The sequence below is a fragment of the Rhinolophus hipposideros genome (assembly GCF_964194185.1).
Source record: "Rhinolophus hipposideros genome assembly, chromosome: 22".
Taxonomy (NCBI): domain Eukaryota; kingdom Metazoa; phylum Chordata; class Mammalia; order Chiroptera; family Rhinolophidae; genus Rhinolophus; species Rhinolophus hipposideros.
The window spans coordinates 33517519-33539631 of NC_138068.1; the positions used below are offsets into that span (position 1 = coordinate 33517519).

General features: G+C 40.7%; 1 protein-coding gene across 1 annotated transcript in view; it reads left to right on the top strand.

Moving 5' to 3' along the window:
* The window catches only part of SPTLC3 (serine palmitoyltransferase long chain base subunit 3), a 167221-nt gene that overhangs the window by 134396 nt on the left and 10712 nt on the right, over positions 1-22113 (top strand). Inside the window, exon 10 of the mRNA XM_081033704.1 lies at positions 18643-18778. Within this exon, the coding sequence (XP_080889830.1) occupies positions 18643-18778 (136 nt within the window). The remainder of the gene's footprint in view (positions 1-18642; positions 18779-22113) is intronic.

Sequence of the window (22113 nt, forward strand, 5' to 3'; positions counted from 1 at the left end):
TTTACTTCCCTTGCCTTTGGAGTCAAATTCAAAAAACACTCTTTGAACCCAAGACCCATAAGTTTAGTACTTATGTTTTCTTCTATGCAGTTTATTGTTTCAGGTCTTATGTTTAGATCTGTGATCCATTTTGAATTAATTTTGCTACATAGTGACAGACAGCAGTCTAATTTCATTCTTTTGCACATAGCTTTCCAATTCTCCCAGCACCGTTTATTGAGGAGGCTGTCTTTTCTCCATTGTATGTTTTTGGCTTCTTTGTCACAAATTATCTGTCCATATTTATGTAGGTTTATTTCTGGGTTCTCAGTTCTATTCCATTGGTCTATGTGTCTGTTTTTCTGCCAATACCATACTGTTTGATTATTGTTGCCTTGAGTACAAGCTGATGTCAGAGAATGTGACACGTCCAGCATTGCTCTTTTTCCTTAGGATTGCTTTGGCTATTGGGGATCTTTCATGGTTCCATACAAATCTGATGATTTTGTGTTCTATTTCTTGAAAAAATGCCATTGAAATTTTGATGGGGATTGAATTAAATCTGTATATTTCTTTGGGTAATATGACCATTTTAACTATGTTGATTCTTCCAATCCATGAATACAGAATGCCTTTCCATTTCTTTGTATCTTCAATTTCTTTTAAAAATGTCTGATAGTTCTCAGTATATAAGTCTTTCACATCCTTCGTTAAGTTTATTCGTAGATATTTTATTCTTTTTGTTGCAACTGCAAAATAAATTTTTGGGTTTTTTTATTTCTTTTTCTGAGATTTCATTGTTAGTATATAGGAATGCAATGAACTTTAGTACATTGATTTTTGTAGCCAGCAACTCTACTGTATTCTTTTATTGTTTCTAATTGCTTTTTGGTTGAGTCTTTAGGGTTTTCTATATATAGAATCATGTCATCTGCAAAAAGTGACAATTTAACTTTCTTATTCCTAAATAAGAAAGTTTTTTTTTTTTCTTCCCTAATTGCTCTGGCTAGGACTTCCAATACTATGTTGAAAAGCAGAGGTGGTAGGGGACAGCCCTGTCATGTTCCTGAATGTAGAGCAAAGGGTCAGTTTTTCACTGATAATTATGATAGTAGCTGTGGTTCGTCATATATGATCTTTATTATGTTGAAGTGTTTTCCTTCTATATACATTTTATTAAGTGTTTTAATCATAAATCGATGTTGTATCTTGTCAAATGTTTTTTCAGCATTTATTGATATAATCATATGATTTTGGCCTTTGTTTATGTGGTGGATCATTTTGATTGATTTGCGTATGTTGAACCATTCTTCTGCCCCAGGGATGAACCCCACTTGGTCGTGATGTATAATCTGTTTAATGCATTATTGCATTCGATTTCCTAGAATTTTGTTTAGAATTTTAGCATCTGTATTCATCACAGATATTTATCTGTAATTTTCTTTTTTTTGTGTTATCCTTACCAGGTTTTAGTATCAGGGTAATGTTAGCTGCATAAAATGAGTTAGGGAGTATTGTCTCTTCTTCAATTTTTTGCAATAGTTTGACTAGGACAAGTATTAGATCCTTTTTGAATGTTTGGTAGTATTCACTAGTAAAGCCATCTGGTCCCGGACCTTTGCTTTTGGGAAGGTTTTGGATGACTGATTCGGTTTCCTTCCTTCTAGATCGGTCTATTAGATTTTCCCATTGTTCGTGATTCACCCTAGGAAGGCTATATGTTTCTAAGAACTTGTCCATTTCTTCTAGGTTATTGAATTTGGTGGCATATAGTCCTTCATAGTATTCTTGGATGATCCTTTCTATTTCTGTGGCATCAGTGATAATTTCCCCTCTTTCATTTCAGATTTTGTTTATTAGTGTCTTTTCTCTTTTTATCTTAGTGAATCTAGCCAAGTGTTTGTCAATTTTATTAATCTTTTCAAAGAACCAGCTCTATGTCTATGTTTCTATTGTCTTTTTGTTCTCTATTTCATTTAGTTCTGCTCTAATTTTTATTATTTCTGTCCTGCTGACTTTGGGTTTCATTTGTTCTTCTTTTTCTAGTTCTTCAAGGTGTAACATGAGGTTATTTATCTGGGATTTTTCTTGTTACTTGAGATAGGCCTGTAATGATATAAGTTTCCCTCTTAAAACTGCTTTGGCTGCATCCCAAAAATTTTGGCAGGATGTATTTTCATTGTCATTTGTTTCAATGTATATTTTGATGTCTCCTCTTATTTCTTCTTTGACCCAGTTTTTCTTTAAAAGTATGTTGTTTAATCTCCACGTATTTATGATTTTTCCTGCTTTCTTTTTGCAGTTGATATCCAATTTCAAAGCCTTATGATGAGAGAATATGCTTGGGATGATATTAATCTTCTTAAATTTGCTGAGGCTAGTTTTATGTCTCAATATATGGTCTATCCTTGAGAATGTTCCATGTGCACTAGAGAAGAAAGTATAGTCTGATGTTCTAGGATGAAGTGCTCTATAAAAGTCAATTATGTCCGATTCATCTAATGTGTCATTTAAGTCTGCTATTTCATTATTTATTTTCTGTTTGGATGATCTATCCATGATCTATCCATAGCTGTCAGTGATGTATTTAGGTCCCCTACTATAATTGTCTTTTGGTCAATTTCTCCCTTTAGTTCTGTTAGTAGTTGCTTCGTATATTTTCGTGCTCCCTGATTGGGGTCATAAATATTGATCACTGTTATGTCTTCTTGTTGTATAGTCCCCTTTATCATTATGAAATGTCCATCTTTGTCTCTTGTTACCTTTCTTATTCTGAAGTCTGTTCCATCTGATATCAATATGGATAAACCTGCTTTTCTCTGGCTACCATTGCTTGGAGTGTCAATTTCCACCCTTGCACTTTAAGTCCATATTTGTCCTTGTAGCTAAGATCTGTCTCTTGGAGGCAGCATATGATTGGGTTTAATTTTTTGATCCAGTCTGCTACTCTGTGCCTTTTTATTGGTAAGTTCAGCCCATTTATATTTAGGGTGATTATTGATAAATTATTTGAGTATTGCCTATCCTTTTATCTGTGGTTTTCTGGTAGGATGGCGTCTCCATTTTTCCTTTGCCTTTTTGTTGCTGTCTATTATTTCAGTGTGGTGGTATTCTATGATCTTCTCCTCTGTTTCTTCTTTTGTTATGTTATGTATTTCAGTTCTGGATTTTTCTTTTTTTGAGAGGTTAAGTTTATGTAAAAGAAAGTTTCATATTTAGAGTGTTCCATTTTCTTCAACATGCTTACTTTCTCCATTCCCTTATACTGGTTCAGACCTTTGCTCCCCCCCCCTTGTAAGTTTTTGTTGTCACAAATTATCCCTACTTATGCAGGTTGAATAGCCTCCTTCAGTATTTCTTGAAGTACAGGTCATGTGTTACAAAATTCCCTCAGCTTCTGTATGTCTAGAAAGGTCTTTATTCCTCCTTCATATCTAAAGGATATCTTTGCTAGACATATTATTCTTGGCTCATAATTTCTCTCTTTCAATAGTTTGAATATTTGAGTTAACTCCCTCCTGGCTTGTAGAGTTTCTGCTGAAAAATATGATGATAACCTAATGGGCTTTCCTTTGTAGGTTATCGTCTTCTTTTCCCTGGCTGCCTTGAGGATTCCTTCTTTGTCATTAATTTTTGACAGCTTCAATACAATGTGCCTTGGAGAAGGCCTGTTGGGATTGAGGTGATTAGGTGTTCTATTTGCTTCTTGGAATCGAGGATTCAATTCTTTTCACATGTTTGGGAAGTTCTCATCGACTATTTGTTTGAATATACTCTCTGTTCCCATCTCCCTTTATTCTCCCTCTGGTGTGCCCATTATTCTTATGTTGCTCTTTTGATAGAGTCAGAAAGTTCTTGTAGAGTTCTTTCATTTCTTTTAACTCTCAAGTCTCTCTCTTCTTTGATCTGTGTCACTTCCAGATTTCCATCTTCAATGTCACTGATTCTTTCCTCCATCTGGTCAGCTCTATTACCTAAGCTGTCTATTTCATACTTCATTTCTTTTATTGAGTTCTTAATCTCCAGAAATTCTATTTGGTTCTTTTTTAAAATTTCAATCTCCTTGGTAAAATGCTCATTTTGTTCTTTGATTGTTTTTCTAAATACATTAAACTGCCTGTCTATGTTTTCTTGCATCTTGTTGAGTTTTTTCAGAACTACAATCTTGAATTCTCTGTCATTTAAGTCACATATTTCCATGTCCTTAAGTTCATTTTCTGGAGACTTTTCATTTTCTTTCTGAGCTGCCTTGTTACCTTGGTTATTCATGGCAATTACTGATTTATTATTTCTCTTCCTAGACATCTGCAGGAGTGGGTTCTGCAACAGGTTGGTAGGAAGAGGTCTTTCCTTTGCTTCCCAGTAGGTGCTAGTAGAATGCTTTATTTTCTTTCCAACTACAACCTTTTATTCTATCTCATGCTGTTGTGTTATATTTTCTCTGTACTGTTCCACTTCTCACACAATGGGATGATTCCCTGGAAGGTGGGCTTCTCCTCTGTGAGCATGTTGCCTGGGTCTCAGAGCACCACCTTCGATGGTGAATGTGGAAAACTTTGGAAGTTCCAAAACTCTTCCTGCACCATCTGGGCCTGTGTGTTTCAGCGGCTCTGTTTACCCTGCAGGGATTGGCCCAGATAGGTGGGGGCAGGGTTGGGGTGGGTTGTGAGCGGAGGCCCAGAGCAATGGCAGTGACCACCACCACAACCCATACTGCACCCAGGGCTCCCTCCCCTTTGCAGGAACTAGTTGGGCTGCAAGTCTTTGGCTGCAGGCCACAGTTCTCAGAACTGCAAATATTCAGTTCTTTTGATCTAACACTGCTTCTCGCTTCTAGCACTGGGAGAGAGAGGTGGGTCGAGCTCTGGCAGGGTGGGAAGGGGTCAGCCAGGCTCTGTGCCTAAGCCTTCCATCCTCTGCTTGACATTGAGGGTTTAAACCTCTGTTTTCACCCTTTTTTCCTCAGTCTGTTCTCCGAGGTCTCTGCCGTGAGCGTTGGGTTCAGCAGTATTATATGCTGATCTCTCCGGCAGGACTGTGGGCCATAAGCGGAGCCCTAGCAGTCCGAGTTCTTCCCTCTCCCACGGCTGCGGTAGCTCTGAGATGCAACGAGCTCTGAGCTTCGATCTGCGTCCGGCGCCAATATGGCCCGTGTCTGCGCCCTTCCTGCTTTCCTCCTTCCCCGCTCGCCCAATCTGTTCTCCTTTAGATGGTTTCAGTTTTGCATCTCTTAGTCTTGCCTGTCTGCTGCACAGGAAATCCTCTGTGGAATTATAGTTGTTCAATTTGTTGTAAATTCAGGGGAGATTTCAAGAGGCTCACCTCATGCTGCCATTTCTATGACATCTGGTATCTTCTTTTTATAAGGCCGGTATTAGTTTAGGTAAATTAGGTGTCGTAACAGACAACCCCAATATGTCAGTGATGTAACACGATAAAAATTTATTTTTTACTCATGAGAAGTCCAAAGTGGGTGTTTCTGTCAGTCAGATCCTCTTACTGGAACCCAGCCTCCTTCCCTCTTCTGGCTCTTCAGCTTGAACATAACAGCTTCCAAATTCTCCACAAAAGGGGTAGGGTGCATAGAAGATCATGTGTACGATATTTGCAGGGGCCATAACCACAAAGGCACATTTTATTTCTGCCAAAATTCTATTGGCCATAACTCAGTCGCATGACCTCGCCTAACCACTAAGGAGCCTGGGAAATGAAGTTAAATGTCTGCCTGGAGAAGGAAACGGGTTCAGTAAATAGCTATCCAGTCTTTGCCACAGTATTTAACCTCAGTCCAGGACATTCTTTCCCCAGACTTTCTGATGGACATATACTGTAGGGAGACATTGTATATTTTAGACTGTTTCCCAATCATTCTCTATTGACTTAGTAAATAAACTCTTGACCTGGAATGGAATAAAAGTAGCTAAGGAAAAAAAAAAAAAAAACAAAGTCCAAAGGACTGAAGATGAATCTTTTTTTTCCTTTTATAGGGACTCTCAGGGCTTCTAGTCTAGCTTTTACTATAACCACTTCTGCTTCTTTTCCACAGAACCTAGTCCCAGGCCATGGCAGGAATTGAGATCATTATCATTATTACATTGTTAAATTCCACAGTGCTGTGTACTTTTTGGAGGAAAACAATGGACCCTGGACATAATGCTACCCCAGAAGAAATTAAGATAGCATGAAATTGGAACAGCTCTGGAAGTCAGGCCAGAATAGGAGAGAATGTATATTTTGGAAATAGTAATGCACTCTCAAATGTTCAGGACATTTTCTTTGGAAGGGGGATGTGATGAGACAGAAAATTATAAATTGCATCATTATCAGAAAATTGTAATTGCACTTTAAAACATGCAATTTAAAAACATGGACATTTAAGCTAGGTATCTGAATTGGATGGGTTAACTTTGAGTCACCCCAACTCTCCCATTCAGGCATACTTTGGTTCTTTTGGGATCATGGACTAAAAACAGGTTAAGAGGCTTGAAGAAGGATTGAATCTCCGATGTTCATCAGATCAGCACCCAGCACTTGACCCGTCAAGGTAACCGATCACAAGAGAAGACTGAATTGTGAGCCCCAGTAGAGACATAAAACTAGTGATTCCATATCAAGATTGAATTCATATGAAAATATGATCCTGTCCAAAATCACTTTAAGTATTTCATCTATTTTGGAAAGCACTAACACTGTGTGCTTCTGTTGTGTCCACATGGGCACTCCAGATCATTTATCCTGTACCATATCTAAGATTTAATTTTTTTTTCCAAAGGCTTAAATTTCGGTTGTTTATTCAGCTATTAGGAAAAGGAGTTGTGTAAAATGGTAATGTCTTTCAAGTAACTTCATTCATTTATGAAACTAACTCCATCATTTTTCTTTTCTTTGTCCTCTGAAGAGGAAATATAAGATAAATGGGGGGGGCGGGGAGTGAGGCTTAGAATGCATTTGTACTGGAAATTATAAACATGCCTCATTTTTAAATCTTCTCGTCTGGATTATTTCATTCATCCTGATCATTTGTGAAATTTTATCATGAGATTGGCAGGTAAGGTATTGACCTTGCCTCTAACCCGACATGGACTTGGAGAAAGTGGCACCAGCCCCTTCCAGCTGTGACCTTGGACCTTTGCTGTGGTCCCTGAAACAGGGCACACATATTTTTACACTTGAGTTTGATAGGTTTAAAAAACAGGAGTTCCTAACTAGGAAGATTTAGGGCTTTGAAGCAGGGAAGAAAAGAGTATACTGGGTGACAGCAGTTGGCTCTCAACAGTGGAATTTTCTCACTTTCCTACTGTTTATATTTGACACGAGATACATTCACAGACTTCTCTCATAAGATACTGCTTTTCTTCAGTGTAAGCTGCTTTGGGGCTGCAAACTACCCTTATCCATCTGTACCATCATGCTTACCTTGCGGCTGTTCTTGCTAATTCACATCTTCACTGGGAATTCTGTCTCTTCCTCAGAGAGAGGAAGAGACAGTGAAAACTAAAATGGACTGTGAGTGGGGTGATAAAACTATGACAATTAGACATGGGGTTTTAAAAGGCCTTCTCATGTTTCTCGTCATCTACCTTGGTGGAGAGTTCAGCAAATACAAAATCGGCTTCCTACAATTTCTTTTCTCCCCTCAAACCCAGCAATATTGTTAGTTCTGTCCCTCTGAAGTCCTTCAAAGAATGCAAAAGGAGTCCACAGAAAATTCCACCTGAACGCGCTATCTGAGGGCACTGGCACTGAGGCCCTTGGCATTGTTGAAACAGGAACTAGCTGCTGCTTCCTAAATATATGTGCCACTTGGTTACCAGCTGGAGATGGAGAGAGGCAGAGAAAGAGACACAGGGCACGAAGAGCTGCGTTTTCTAAATGGTTTCAGGCCACTGGCATTTCAGCAATAGCTAATACAAAACAGATGGCTGGTGCTATGCTCCGCTGGCTTTCAACTGAGGGGCTGCCTCCATCCATGATTAATCACCTGTGCTGGGGGGTAAAAAAGTTCTACCTGGTCTTTTTGTGTGTGCAGCCCTAAGGTTGAGTTTAGCAAGTGAAGTGACAGGCCTTGCCTCTCTGCCCTATTGCTGCTTATGTGCCTGTAGGAAAACTTGGGCTTATCCAATAAACACAGAATTAACCAGAAAACTGAACTCTAGCCAGGAGGGAAAGTTTCTCTGTTTGTGCAGAAATGGCTTGCAAAATGTACCACAATCTTCTGTCCCTTTATTTACTTCACCTTAAGAGTTAGCCAAGAGTAGAATTTTATGCAACTCAGTAAATTCTGCACTTGCTTTGAGGCCTTAAAAAATTTCTCTAGCAAGAGTGTAAAGAGTATCTGTTTGTCTTTTAGATGGCACTGGGGCAAAAGGATACTATGGCCACTTCCTTCCACCCATCCTAAAAACAAGATATCCTTTTACACCACGAGTCCTACAGAAGCTTCCTCTTCACTTTTGTTTCCTCTGTGTGGATACATTCTGAGATGGGGGAGTTGTGATGTAGCACACATGGAATTTCATGTTGGTTCAGTACAACAAGAGACGGAAAGAACAGGATTCCAGCTGTAGCATCTTTAAGGGTGAAGGGGAGCTGCTGTTTGGCATTGATCTTTATTTTTCCCATCACAGCTTCATTTTCAGCTAAGCAGCAAAAACCCCAAATGGAGTGGGGGCCAGACCCCAGCCCCACTCTTGTCTAGAGAAGTGTGTGGAGAAAATCAAGCTACCCTAGCAGCCACAGCTGGGGAGGATTAAGCAGGTGGATTTGTGCCTGGAGAAGCTCAGCGTGTGCTCAGGCTAGAGAGAATGTATTCGTTTTCTATTTCTGCATAACAAATTACCAAAAAACTAAGCCGCTTAAAACAATGCCCATTTATTATCTCACAGTCAGTCTCATTGGATGAGAGTCCGGGCACAGTTTTGTTCTCTGCTCGGGTTCTCACAAGGCTGAAATCAAAGTGGCAGCCGCTACCCTCTTTTCTGGATCTTGGGCTCCTTTTCAAGGCTGTGGCAGAATCCAATTGTTTGGGTTTGCAGGACAGTGGTCCTGTTTTTTTGCTGGTAGTCAGCCTGACCCCTCTCAGATCCTAGAGATTGCTTGAATCTCTCACCATGTGGCCCCATCCACCTTAAAATCAGCAATGGAGAATCTTCCTCATATCAGATCCCCCTCTGTCTTCTGGAATCTCTTTCTTCTGCCTTTGTAAAATAGGAGGATTTTATATAGTTAGATTTCCAGTGATCACATGCTTCCAATTGAGTATTTAGAATGAAAATTATTCTGGTGAATACTTAATTCTGGGAGATTAGAAGATATCTGAGGACCTATCCCAGACACTGAAAAGACTGAAGAGAGCCCAGGAACCACCAGATTGACTGCAGATGGCCACAGATCACTTCCATTAATCACAGTGGCCCAACCTTTGAGGGAAAATCCAAGTCAGTCAGTCTAGTCTTTCGTTCGAATGAGTGGCTTTCAATAATTTTGAATCATATAATTTTTTTCAAATGAAATGTACATGGAAGTCCATTTTATAAAACATATATAGTTTTTAAATTTTACAACACTCATATAGGGGCTAACTGTGTGCCACTCTTCTAAGTGCTTAATATTTAATCCTCATTAACAGTATGCAATGGGCGTTATTATTATCATTGTCATTGGTCCCGTTTTATAGGTGAATAACCTGAGGTACAGAAAGATGTAGTACCTTGTCCAAGGTGACCCGGCTGATTTTGAGCCCCAGACACTGGGTGGGTCACAGTCCTTGAGCATTTGGCCTTCATGCTGCTGTTGTAGTAGGGGCAGGCTGGGGAGCGGGGTGGTCTGACCTCCCATTTGCTGAGCCTCTCTCTTCGTTTTCCCTCACACAACCCTCCCTGAGGCTTCCTCAGGACAGCTCCCAGCAAACATTTTGAAAACCAGAAGTTTGAGTCATGTAGGCAGCTGCCTTGGATGGGGCTTCCTGGTGGCCACTTTTATCTGCATCATTTCTCAGAGCCCTTTTAGGGGCCCTGTTAACCCAGTTGCTCAGCCCAGGACCTGTCCTTTGCCACCTCCTTTTCCTTCTTGCCACAAATCAGCACAGTTACTGACACATATCTCCTCACCCACTTCAGATATTTGCTGCCACTCTGTCTTCCTACCTTGTCTTGTCACCTCCAGTTTTTCCCCTATCCTAATCCATGCATTATATACAATGAGCTTTCTCTTCCTAAACCCCCTCAGAACATGGCATTTCCTGTTCCTAATGCTGCCATGGCTCCCTGTTACTCACCAAAACTTCCAGTTCTGAGGGTGGCATTTGCAGCTCTCAATGGTCTGACTTCCCTCATCTTTCTCATGACTGCAATCCACGCATTCTAGGCAAATGAGTTACCCACTTCCCTGGTGACCCCTACCTCTGAACTTACGTGCACAAGATATTAACTTATCATCTCTACATCTTTGCTCCAAACCCCCAGAGCTTTTCGTCCATGGAACATTCAATTTTCCACCTTCCTCTCTAGTTACTTGAATTTTTCAGTCTATACGCTTTTTGAAAATAGTAGATACACTCATCTTTTAATCCTCTACTTGTCACAACAGCCACTAAATAGCATCCTCTCCAAAGTCCTGGGAACTAGGTGGAGCAGCTATTGTTATCATCCCCGTTTAACAGATCGGTAAATTGAGGCTCAGAGATGATGAGTGACTTGGTCATCTTCATAGAAAAAAGAAAAGATCAACTGGAACCTGACATACAGATCTGTTGACTGAGGGCAAAATACTTTGAAACTAAATTGCTCTCGGCTGTCTTCAGTTTGTATCAGCCCTATTATCTTTGTACAATCAAAACATCACAATATAATTTATGACTTGGAGCAGTGGTTCTTTACTGGAGGTGCACACCACAGTTACCCAGGGAATTTTTCTAAAAGATCCACAACAGTCCTTCTGGAGCAGAATCTCTAGCGGGGGGTCTTACTGTGTATTCTAGAAAAAATAAATTCTAGAAGACTCCTCTGTTCTCCTGCTTAAGAATGACTGATTTACAAGGTTCCCAGAAGACCCCTAATCTGCCAAATTACCCCATTTAATGTGTAAAATTCTATAATTAGTGCCTTGCTAAGATAATACTCTCTATTTAAATACAAACTAACATTAAATTGCATCATTCATTCTGTAAGTATTCGTGAAGTACTAGCATGTGAAAGCCTGCTAATTTTGTCTGTATCTGTCTTATGGTTCTTCTCAATTGTATATTATTTGATATCTTACCTGTCTACTAGTAGATCATTCTATCCAAACAGTCTCAGAATTTTTTCATCTTCTACTCCACCTTGGCAGCTGGCCCAGCTCCTGTACATAGTGAGTGCTTTTCGTTTGTGAAATGTATGAATCCATGAATCATGGAATTCACACCTCATCAGGAATGAGTTTACCAGCTTCTTTCCAAAGAGCAGACTTTGATAGACTCGAAGCACAGCCGATTTCCAGGCCAGCTGCGTAACGCATTAATGATCTTCCAGCCTCAGTTTCCTCATCTGTGAAAGAAGCCCAAAAACACTTTCTGGCTCGTAATAGGTACACAGAGATGTCCATTTTCACCCCTCCTTGTGGGTCAAACCCCTGACGGTGTATATGAACAGTGGGTGGGGAGGTGAAGGGGGTGGCATCTTCCCAGGACCCTTGAAATCAGGCCATGCAGACATTCTTCCACCCTTGATGTCCAGTCGGCCTTCTACTGCATGCATTCCACAGGGGTAGGACTGAGCAGCCTGGAAGAGTCCCTGGAACATGTGTATATGACTATAAAACCTGCTGTAACCTTGGAATCCAGACATCAAACGGGAGAGCTTCAGTGCCTGATAAAAATATGTGTTCCTCTCAGCAAACCACTACAAATACTGTTTTCTCCATCCTAGTGGGAAGCTTGTCACTGCTAATGTAATTCTCATGATTCTTGCTGCTCTGTAGCCTCTAGATATTTACTGAGATCTCTCTGCCCCTGAGTGTGTTGGAAACAAAATGTTCTGTCTAGTGTCCAGAACTTAAAATAACAGATGCTGGGTTCCTGCTGCCACATTGAAACTTTACTCCAAGGTCTCTCCCCAACACCCCCACTGCCTCCCTATGCCAAGGGGAGAAAGAAGGCTAATCAGGCAGTCAAAGAAGGAGGAAGAGTCAGAGAGATTAGACATTCTTAGACCACTGCAGGCATTCTTTAATATCAATTTGATTTTTCTATAAGACTGACTTCTTAAATCGTGAGACATATTTTATGGAAAGATTCTTCCCGTCTCTAAAGAAAAGAACCACATTTTCCAAGCAATGCTGCCTAGAAGTGTGCTTGAGGTTGTCCAGTCTGTATTCAGATCATGGTGGTGTGCTAAATAATTTAAGGGGGGGAGAGCAACATTTATTTCTGCATGTGCATTTTTAAGCCCAGAAAATAATACAATAAGTCACCTTGTGGCATCTGGGCATATTCATGTTTCCTCTGTTCGAAAGTAAGTTTGTAAAATCTGCAGAAAATAGAGAGAGGCACTGGTGTTGGCTCACGAGCTCGTCAAATCCACCTCTTTCACTTAGTCTCACAGAGGGAAATGCCTCTCTTTTTTTGCATGCTGATGGTTCAACAGAAAATAAATTTTCCTTCTTTAGCTTTTGACAGGTTATTCTGGGAGTCTCCACTGTCCACAATTCCTTCTGGCCCTCTGGAGACTGAGTTGTCCCAAACATATTTTTGGAAAGACCACAGACGATTGTTTTTATTAGGGGACTGCAAGGCTTTGCAGTGGGATGCTTTGTGTTTTATTTGTTTTCCTTCCCCTGCCCCAGCTGTTTTTGTTTTAACAGCATTGGAGAGGAGGTTAAAGTATTTGTGGCCTTCATTAACCTAGCCCATCTCTCAAGTAGGCAGAGCTAGAAATATGAATGGATAGAATGGCCACATGCAGGTCATCTGCCCAGATTAATTCATCCTTGATTTCATCCTCCCTCATGAGAGTGCTGAGGTTGACACTGGGGTTGATCTCAAGTTGTGAGAGTATTTTGGAGCAATACGTACTGAGAACTCAAACACTCAGTAACTGCTGGGATGTCATCATGACAAACAAGAGGCTACGACACAGGTCCATTTTTTACTTTCCATGTCCAACCAGGGAGTGTGACTCAGCCAGGACACAATCAGGCACCTAGCACCACCATGCATTGCCTGGTGGGATGTTGGACTGGTTACGGCAGCTGTTTCTGAGACATCTGAGTCTTCTTGGGTCTACCTTGTGAAAACTAAAACTCATTCCTTGTCCCAACCCCAGAGATGCTCATTTAAATGGTCTGGGGTAGAGCCTGGGCATGGGATTTTTGCCAAGCTCTTTAGATGATTCTGTGGTTAGATGATTCCCAGGCTGCTGTGAACTGTTTTCCTAGGGGAGTTCTCATAATCTTTCAAGAATCTGCCACATGCCAGGCATAGTACTCAGCACTTTCCCTTCATTCATCCCTTTATTTCTCCCAATGTTCCTATGAGGTAAGCTTATGTACCTCTATTTTACAGGTAAAACGAGATTTTACAGCCTTACGTTGCCCAGGTAGAGTTTGAGTCCTAGTCTATTTAACTCCAAAGCCTATCCTTTTCTCCTCAATAGCCTCCTCAGGGAATGCAGAACATAGCAAATCAAACACCTGTTTAAACTCTTCAGAACCGTACGTAAGAGATCAGCTCATTCATTTATTTATCTGCACTTCCCTGTCTTCTGTGGAATGGGTGGAAGGAGGATGAGAACTGACAATAGATTCCAAGTGTTGTGGACGGAATGTGGCTGCAATGCCCAGTCTCTACGCCAGCCTGGCATGGCTGTCCATGCGCAAAAGGACAAGTGCTAAAAATTCCTTCTACTTTTAAAAAACCTTCTTCAAACAAGGATCTCAAAGCACAACATAATTAATAAAATCACCCACATCCTGTCTAGATGAGTAGCGTTTTATATGTACAAATTCCTCTCTGCCCCCAGGCCCTCCAAGAGTAGGAGAATGTTTCTAATTTTAAAGAGTGAGCAATAGAGTAATTGAAAGGAGCTGTATCTTGGCCAACTCAAAAGACCTCAAAGGCATTTATAGTGACCTATATAAGAAAACATGGTGACCACAAAGTGTGTCATAATGGCTTGTAATCCATGCTGTGCTAAGTGGTTCAAAGGTAGGAAAGACAGGGCAAGAATAAAACGTTCAGTTCTTAAGAGTCAGCTACCCTTGGGATTGATATTCTGATCTGTTTGGTCAACTCACCAAAGGATCTAGAAGCAGTAAAGTGATGACATTAGCTGATGATTCAGTTACTTGGGTTAATCAAGGCAGAGGGGACAGACGGGGCTAATTAAGTAGCTGGGCAGCCCAATGATAGATGAATCATTATGGGCAAGTGCAAAGATAATGCCATTGGGAAAAGCAATTTAAGTCATTCATGCACTTCCAGGCCAGGAAATCCTTCTAGTCTTTGACGGGGATCATTTAGGAATCATCAGACCCAGCCTGATGAAGTCATCTATTCATTATGCAACTAACGATCAACAAAAATGCTGAACACACAAGGGGACAGGCCATATGGAATACATTTTGGTGGCTGGGATGTATATCTGTGCCTTCATTTCAATCACCTTCTTTAAAACAAGTCTTATTCCACCCTCTTTTCTTTTCCTTTCCTGTCCACAATCTCCCCCTACTCTTTATGTTCTCATCACCCTAAACACAGTTTCAATGTATGGATGAAATATTTTTGAAAGTAAAGACAAATATTTTCCATCCTAATTTCTAGTTCTGTCCTTCACATAGGTTGCTCTCTGTATACATACAAGTTTTCAAGGGACATTTCAGCATATTACAAAATAGGTTTTTCTAAAGTACCAAGGAAGCAGAATTCTATGAAAGAGAATTTATACAAATGGCTCTATACCTCTCCAAATCCGTTACTTTTATTCATGTTACAAATTTGGAATTTGGGGGAAGAAGGCTTATATTTTTTATTGAAAAACAAGAAAGTGGGTGGGAAAATAAAAGCATATATGAATTAAAGTAAACTATACTTGCAACTACTTGTTTTTTTAAAACCAAAGTCCCAAGAGGGACACAAATGTAAAGGTTATCAATGATGACCATATTGATAAATCTAGTCAACACTATTTCATCTTCTGATTTATCTTCTACCCCCCGATTGCAGTTTGTCACCTTTTTAAGTTCAGCCTCCTCTTCCCAAACATTAGATGTTTGGTTCTTCAATCCCTGTATTTTTCGTTGTTTTTTTTTTGTTTGTTTGTTTTGTTTTGTTTTGTTTTTTTAATGATCTACCCAATGTTTCAGCCTCATAATGCCCCACATTCAACCACATCTTGCCAGGTTCTTAACCACTCTGTTTTACCAACCTCAGGACCATTGCACCTATTTTGTTTTCTGTGCTTGGAATGCTCCTCTCTGGTTTTTTGCCAGATTAACATTTGTTCATCTTTCAGACCTCAGCTCATGTATCATTTATTGACATACTCAGACTTAGTCCAATCTAATATGGGCTGTCATAATACCACATTGCATTCTTTATGCCACTTACCAGAGTTGCAATTTTATATCCATTTATGTGATTATTTGATTAATGTCTATCTCCCCCACTGGACTATAAGATCTTCCCACTTTATATTTCTTCTCTTCCTGTTTCTACTGATTAACCTTGCCCTGGCCACGTCTCTTCTTCATGGGTTACTATAGCTTCTACTATCCAGTGGCTTCTTCTGTCTTACAGATTCTGATAATAAGCTTTTCTTTCTATGGCCCTCAATATTTAATCTTAATACCAATTGTGTTTTCCCTCTTAATTTTTCACATTCACATTTTACCTGTAAGAAGATCTTATAAGTTTAATTCATACATATTATCTCTTTGGCAAAGTTCCTGTGATAGACCAATTTATGGCTTCATGGCCAACACCAAAATGGACTGCCCTTGGGTCAAGGGTGTCCTACACCCATTAGCTGTGACTAGCATTGTGGGAGTAAGAGTTCAGCTTTCCTGAGAAAGTACAATAAGCCAGATGCTTTTTCCATCACAACCTGCTTGCTAAGCTGGCAGACCTGGGGAGGCATCATCCTTGAGAACTGGGATTGGGTGAAGGGTAATAACAGAAAACCAGTAGGGACAACTGCAGCATTCAACATCTATCTCCTTGGTTGGTGTTCCACTCAACTAAATCTCCATTCCTTGGCATATATTGTTAACATGTTTAAATGTCACAGAAGTCAAGTAGATTTGGGTCTGATGAGCAAAAAAAAAAAAAAAAATTCAAAGGATGATATGAAGTATTTTGAGAGTGACAGAGTCTAGTTTAAAACGTCAGATGTTTGAATAAAGAAAGCACCCTTTGGGGGGATCTACTTCTGATGTGCCCTTACTTCTGAGGCATAACCCTTTAGGTTCCCCACCCAAAGTAAAGGGGATTCAGTAATGCTTATCATCAGTCTTTCCCTGGGGCAAGCTTCAGACTCTAGTCCTTGCTGTCCTACCCCATCCCTTACAACATAAGTCTGCCTAAAGTTTGCTAAAGCCCTCAACCTCTCAACTGTCTCTACTAGAAAATTTTGGTATGACAACGATCCTAACAGTTGGCAGAGATAAATTTTATTGAGCTTCAGAAGAGATGGCCACCATCCATTATCTGGGCAGACATCATCCATTGCTGTTATTGGGCATATTACCATCACATAAGGATAACAGCACAGAATCTAGAACCCAATTACTAGGTTCAAATTCTGACTCTGCCAACTACCAAATATGTGAACTTGGGTAAGTTACTTGGCTCCTGTTCATGTGTAACATAAGATTAAACATCTACATCAATATAGTTGTCATAAGGACTAAATAAATTATTAAACGTCAAGTGCTTATAATTTTAGTGACATTACATATTTGTGAGCCACAATTATTATTGTTGTGGATATTATTGTTATCCTTTAGAGGTAACCTCATTTAATTAGTGGCCACCTGTATTACACATTTAGTTATAGGTGGTAGAAATGCAGTAAGAAAAATAAATGTATTGATTCACACAATAGGACCAGTCGAAAGGATGGGCTTACTTAGGCATGGCTAGCCACAAGGACTGGTGCCATCAGGACTCTTGCTGTCTTGTGCCTTGGCTTTCTTCGGGGTCAACATTATTCTCAAGAAGTTTTTCTCCCTATGGTGACAAAGATGTAGCTGGAGAATGACCTTATTCTTATACTTTCTCTTCAGTAGATCTGAAAGACTCTGATAGGCCCAGGCTAAGTTCCATCATTGAATCAAGGGGATGGAGTATTCCAATTGGCCAGGACTTGGTGACATACCACCCTTGTAGCAAAGAGGAAAGGTGAGGTGAACTCTACCTGAACATCATGGTCCCCTGGAGGAAGGATGTTGATCAGGAGATGCCCACGACTTAATCCACAAACTGGGGCCATTTCTCCAAAAAGGAACTAGAGGACATGTTTACTGATATTTTTACTCATTTTTCATTTACAAAGTTACAGACAATAGGAGTGATGTTCACAATATTGAATAGCTGGTAGCTCAAGGTCTCTGATAGGTTTGAATGGACATCTGATCAATCAGAATGGAGGTCAGTGGTAGCAGCACCGTCCCGCTGAATAGCAACTTTGCATCAAATGCAAACATGGACTGATTTCTAGACAACTTAAACACCTTATCATTTTCAACCTTCTTTATTGAGCAAACACTCTATAGTTATGGCTGATTTACTCACTTCTTTTATTAGAGGCAGGACTGGAGTAGACAGGTGTCTTCAGAACTCTTTCGGCTCTTTAAATCCATTTATCATCTCACATGTGTAACCCCCATCCCCACCCTGAAACATATGCTGAGAACAGAGGATAAGTATTTGAGCTGAAGCACCAATAACCTGGAAATGGACACATGTGCCTTGGCTTGACCTTCTGTTTTGGGTCATTTTTTTCTACTTGGGGAAAGCAGAGGACCCCCTCTTCTCTTTTCTGTTATTCTACCACCACCAAATACTTCACAAAACAGTTTTGGTCTCAGCTGGACCTAACTTGTCCAGGGATATGCTACCCTTTCAAATTCTGGCTGGATGATATGTTCTTTAATTATAGATACTTAGATGAGGGGCAATTTGATGAGCCAGTTCAGCTTGGCTAAAAAGCCTCTACCAACAACTAGCATGGTATGGGGTGTGTGTGTGTGTGTGTGTGTGTGAGAGAGAGAGAGAGAGAGAGAGACTTCTTGTGTCACTCCCTTCTCCTGAGTTGTTTTTAAAGTTGTTCATGCAGAGTCCATACATAATAGGTACCTAGTAAATGATAATTCATCTCCTTCCTTCTTGCCAGACATCCTCCCCACCACCACACCCCACTGTGGTCCTGCAGTCTAGCCTGCCTGTATTTGCTAGCAGTACATGGCAACACCATCCCCCCTAGTTCCTGCCTTCCAGGCTCAGGGAAGTTCCCAAGCATCAGTGTCCACACCTGCTCACCAGGAGAAATTTCCCTGCCCTACTGCCATCTTGTCCCAGTTAATGATGCAAGTCTGCAGAAAGACTTAAGAACGTTTGCCAAGTCAATCTGACCTTTGCTTCCATCTTTCTGGTGGGAATTGATGGATTTCATGCCTGTCTCCTTTCAGGGTTGCAGAGAGTACGGCAACTTGCAAAAAACACAAGATACTTCAGACAGAAACTGAATGAAATGGGATTCATTATCTACGGCAATGAGGAATCTCCCGTTGTTCCCCTGCTCCTTTATATGCCTGGTAAAGTAGCGTGAGTATCCAATAAACTCTCAGAATAAAGCCTAAGTCCCAAGGTGACCTGACTAAGATGGTGCTTTTTACACTATGAGGATCTTTCAGCATAGGCGTTGATCATGTACTTTGAATGGGGTGATGAGTGCAGAATTCACTTGTACGGCTTCTACAAATCCCTGCCAATCCATTGTCCAGGGCTTTTCACAGGTCTTATAGGAAGACAACCAGGTACTGAGGCCCACCATTTTCAAGCTCTGTGAATTTAGAGGAGTCACTTACCACCCTAAGCCTCAACTGTAAAGGATGATCCTGCACCTCCTCCTTCCTTAAGATCTTTCTCAAGGAGAACGTCTGGAGACCATTTCGCCACATATTAAAAAACAACATTACCAGGCTGTATACTTTCTCCCATTGAACTCTCATGGCCATCCTCAGAAGAAGACAGCATCACTTTAAGTGTGTGGAAACTGAGGCTGAGAGCAGTTAAATAACTTGCACAAAGTCATATTTGTCAAGCAGTAGTAAAACCAAGAGGCCAACCCAAACCCATGCTTGCTCCAGAGCTCATATTCTTAACACCAAATTTTAATGTGAGCTTATTTGGGGTTGCTTTCCATTGATCACAGCTCTGAAATTGAGCATTAGTAGCAACTGCATAAAGGGGGGGGGGAGTTTTTTCTCAGTATGTCTTAGACAATTTTATATATGAGCCATTCTCCAACCTGGTGGAGACTAGTCACCTCTAAAGGAAATTAATTATAATCCTTTAGAAATGTAAAATGTTTATTTGTGTGTGTGACCAGGTGCATGGTAGAAAGTAATATTCAACATACTTGTATATTTATCAGATTCTAGAGGTCCCGACTCTTTTAACATAACTCCATTGTGGGAACTTTCTGTCTGGCTCTCTAAGAGTCTAAATAGTTAGCGAGAATATTGAAAGTAGAGAAAAGATGCTCCAAGGTTAGCAGTTTAGAATTCATGATGGTAAGAGTGAGTTATAAGCTCCCAAAACATTGGTTCTTCAAAGTACATTCTTGTGTCTTTCTACCACAGCATAACCCCAAGCAGTTAAAACACACATGTGAGTTGTTTAGTGTGCCAAAGCTTCTCCACCACTCAGCGCTTCATTCACAGATCTGCATCAGAATATGAATGCCTAGAGTGGCAAAAAAGACTGTGTCCTACAGAAACATCACAGGGGATACTGCTCTGTGCTAAGAGAGGTGACAATGGTGATTCAAATTAGCAGATAATCCAAAAACCTTTACCATTTGATTTTGGAAGGCATAAAAGAGAACCTACATTTATTCAGAGTAGTTTGGGAAATGATGTGTTTTGAAAGAAAGATTCCACCATTAGCTAATGTCAATTTAATGTTTTGTCATTAGCTCAAATGAAGACATCAAATATCAGCTTGCTTTAATTTTGAGAATGTGGGGTGCACAACCCTGGCAGGTGGCAGTAGGGGGTGTACTGGATAGTTCTGAATTTGATAATGCAAGCTAGAATTAGAATCTCAACAGGTTAGAAAAATGCATCACTACAATAAGAAGATTCTATGAAGAGTAAAAACAAAACCACTTAAATTAAAGACTTCGAGTTCCAGTCAAGATGGCAGAGTAGGTCAACACTGTACTTGCTTCCTTCCATGACCACATCAAAATTACAACTAAACTACAAAATAACCATCATTGAGAATTTCCTGAAGTCTAGCTGAACAGAAATCCTACAACTAAGGGTATACAGAAGAAGCCACATCAAAACTAGTAGAAGGGGCAGAGATGCAGAATGGCCTGGTCCCACACCCATATGTGGTGTTTAAAAGTTGAGAGGGATATCTCGGCTGTGGAGGTCTCCTCTGAGAAGCAAGGGTCCCAACCGCACACCAGGATTCCTACCCAGGGTTCCAGGGCTAGGAAAAAACGTCTTTATAACTTCTGGCTGTGAAAACGAGCAGGGATTGTGGCTGAGTCAGATGGAGGATGGCTGGGGTCCCAAGCATTCTTCTTAAAGGCCCATGCAAAGACTTACTCACTGATGGTCTCACTGGTTCTGAGCTCCAGAGTGGGGACAGCAGTTCAAAAGTCTCCAGAGACATACAGAGAGGAACTGAATTGTCTGGCTACAGGGCAAGGGCAGGAGGAGCAGCTTTCACCCAAACAGAAGTGCTGGCGGAAGCCATTGTTCCTTTGTTGAGCTCACCCCTTCACCAGCATGCAGATTTAGGTGGCCATCATATCTGAGTCTCCATCAAACAGGCTAACATGTTTGCATGCCCTGGTGATTCACTGAGACCACCATCTGACCAACTTGCAGGCCCATGCAAGCCACTTCCAGTGGCTTTTTTCTATGGCCTATTGTGGCTCATGTTGCCGACTTTCCAAAAATTTCGCAAAGGTTCACAAACCCCAAACAAGCAACATCTGGCCTCAGTATGCCCTGTACCTCCTGCTAAGCAGCCTCAAGTCAGGCACTAGTGAAGACCATCTGAAGATCACTTTGTAGTTCATACCAAGTGGCCCTGGACAGCGCACAGACAGCACCTGACCTTGGCCTGCAATAGAGTTTATCCCAAGAGGCCCCAGAACCAACACACCTGATGTTCCACTTCAGACCACACCAGAGCACCACCCAACCACCTTTATAAGAAGACACACACAACCGGCAGACTTGGCAGGCACCAAAGCCCTGCTAAAGCAAATCCTGCTTCATAGAGTCAGCCACTGCAATACAGCTCCTCCACTGTAGTCACGGCCAGTCCTTACAACCAATCAGCCTGAGAGTCAATCACTCTCATTGACATACAAACAGCAACTGAGGTACAACTAAAATAGGAGGTGACACATATACAAGGGACACACCTGGAGCACCCAGCTCAGGTGACAAGGGAGACTGCACTACTGGGCCCCACTGAACACCTACTACATAAGGCCACTCTCCTAAGACTGGGATACATAGCAGCTCTACCTAATACATAAAAACAAGCACAGGGAGACAGCCAAAATGGGGGAAAAGCATGACCCAAATAAAATAAGAGAATAAAGTTCCAGAAAAAGAACTAAAACAAACAAAAATGGGGACAAATATTTGAACTAACAGATGCAGAGTTACAGATGCAGAGTTCAAAACACTGGTTACAAGGATGCCAGTGATCTCAGGAGAACTTCAACAGAGAGATAGGAAACATAAAAATGGAGATAGAAACCATAAAAAAGAAACAGTCAGAAATGAAGTATATGATAACTGAAAGGAAGACTACATTAGAGGGAATCAACAGTAGATTAGATGAAGGAGATGAAGGAGCAATTTGGAAGATAAGGAACCAGAAAACACCCAATCAGAACAGAA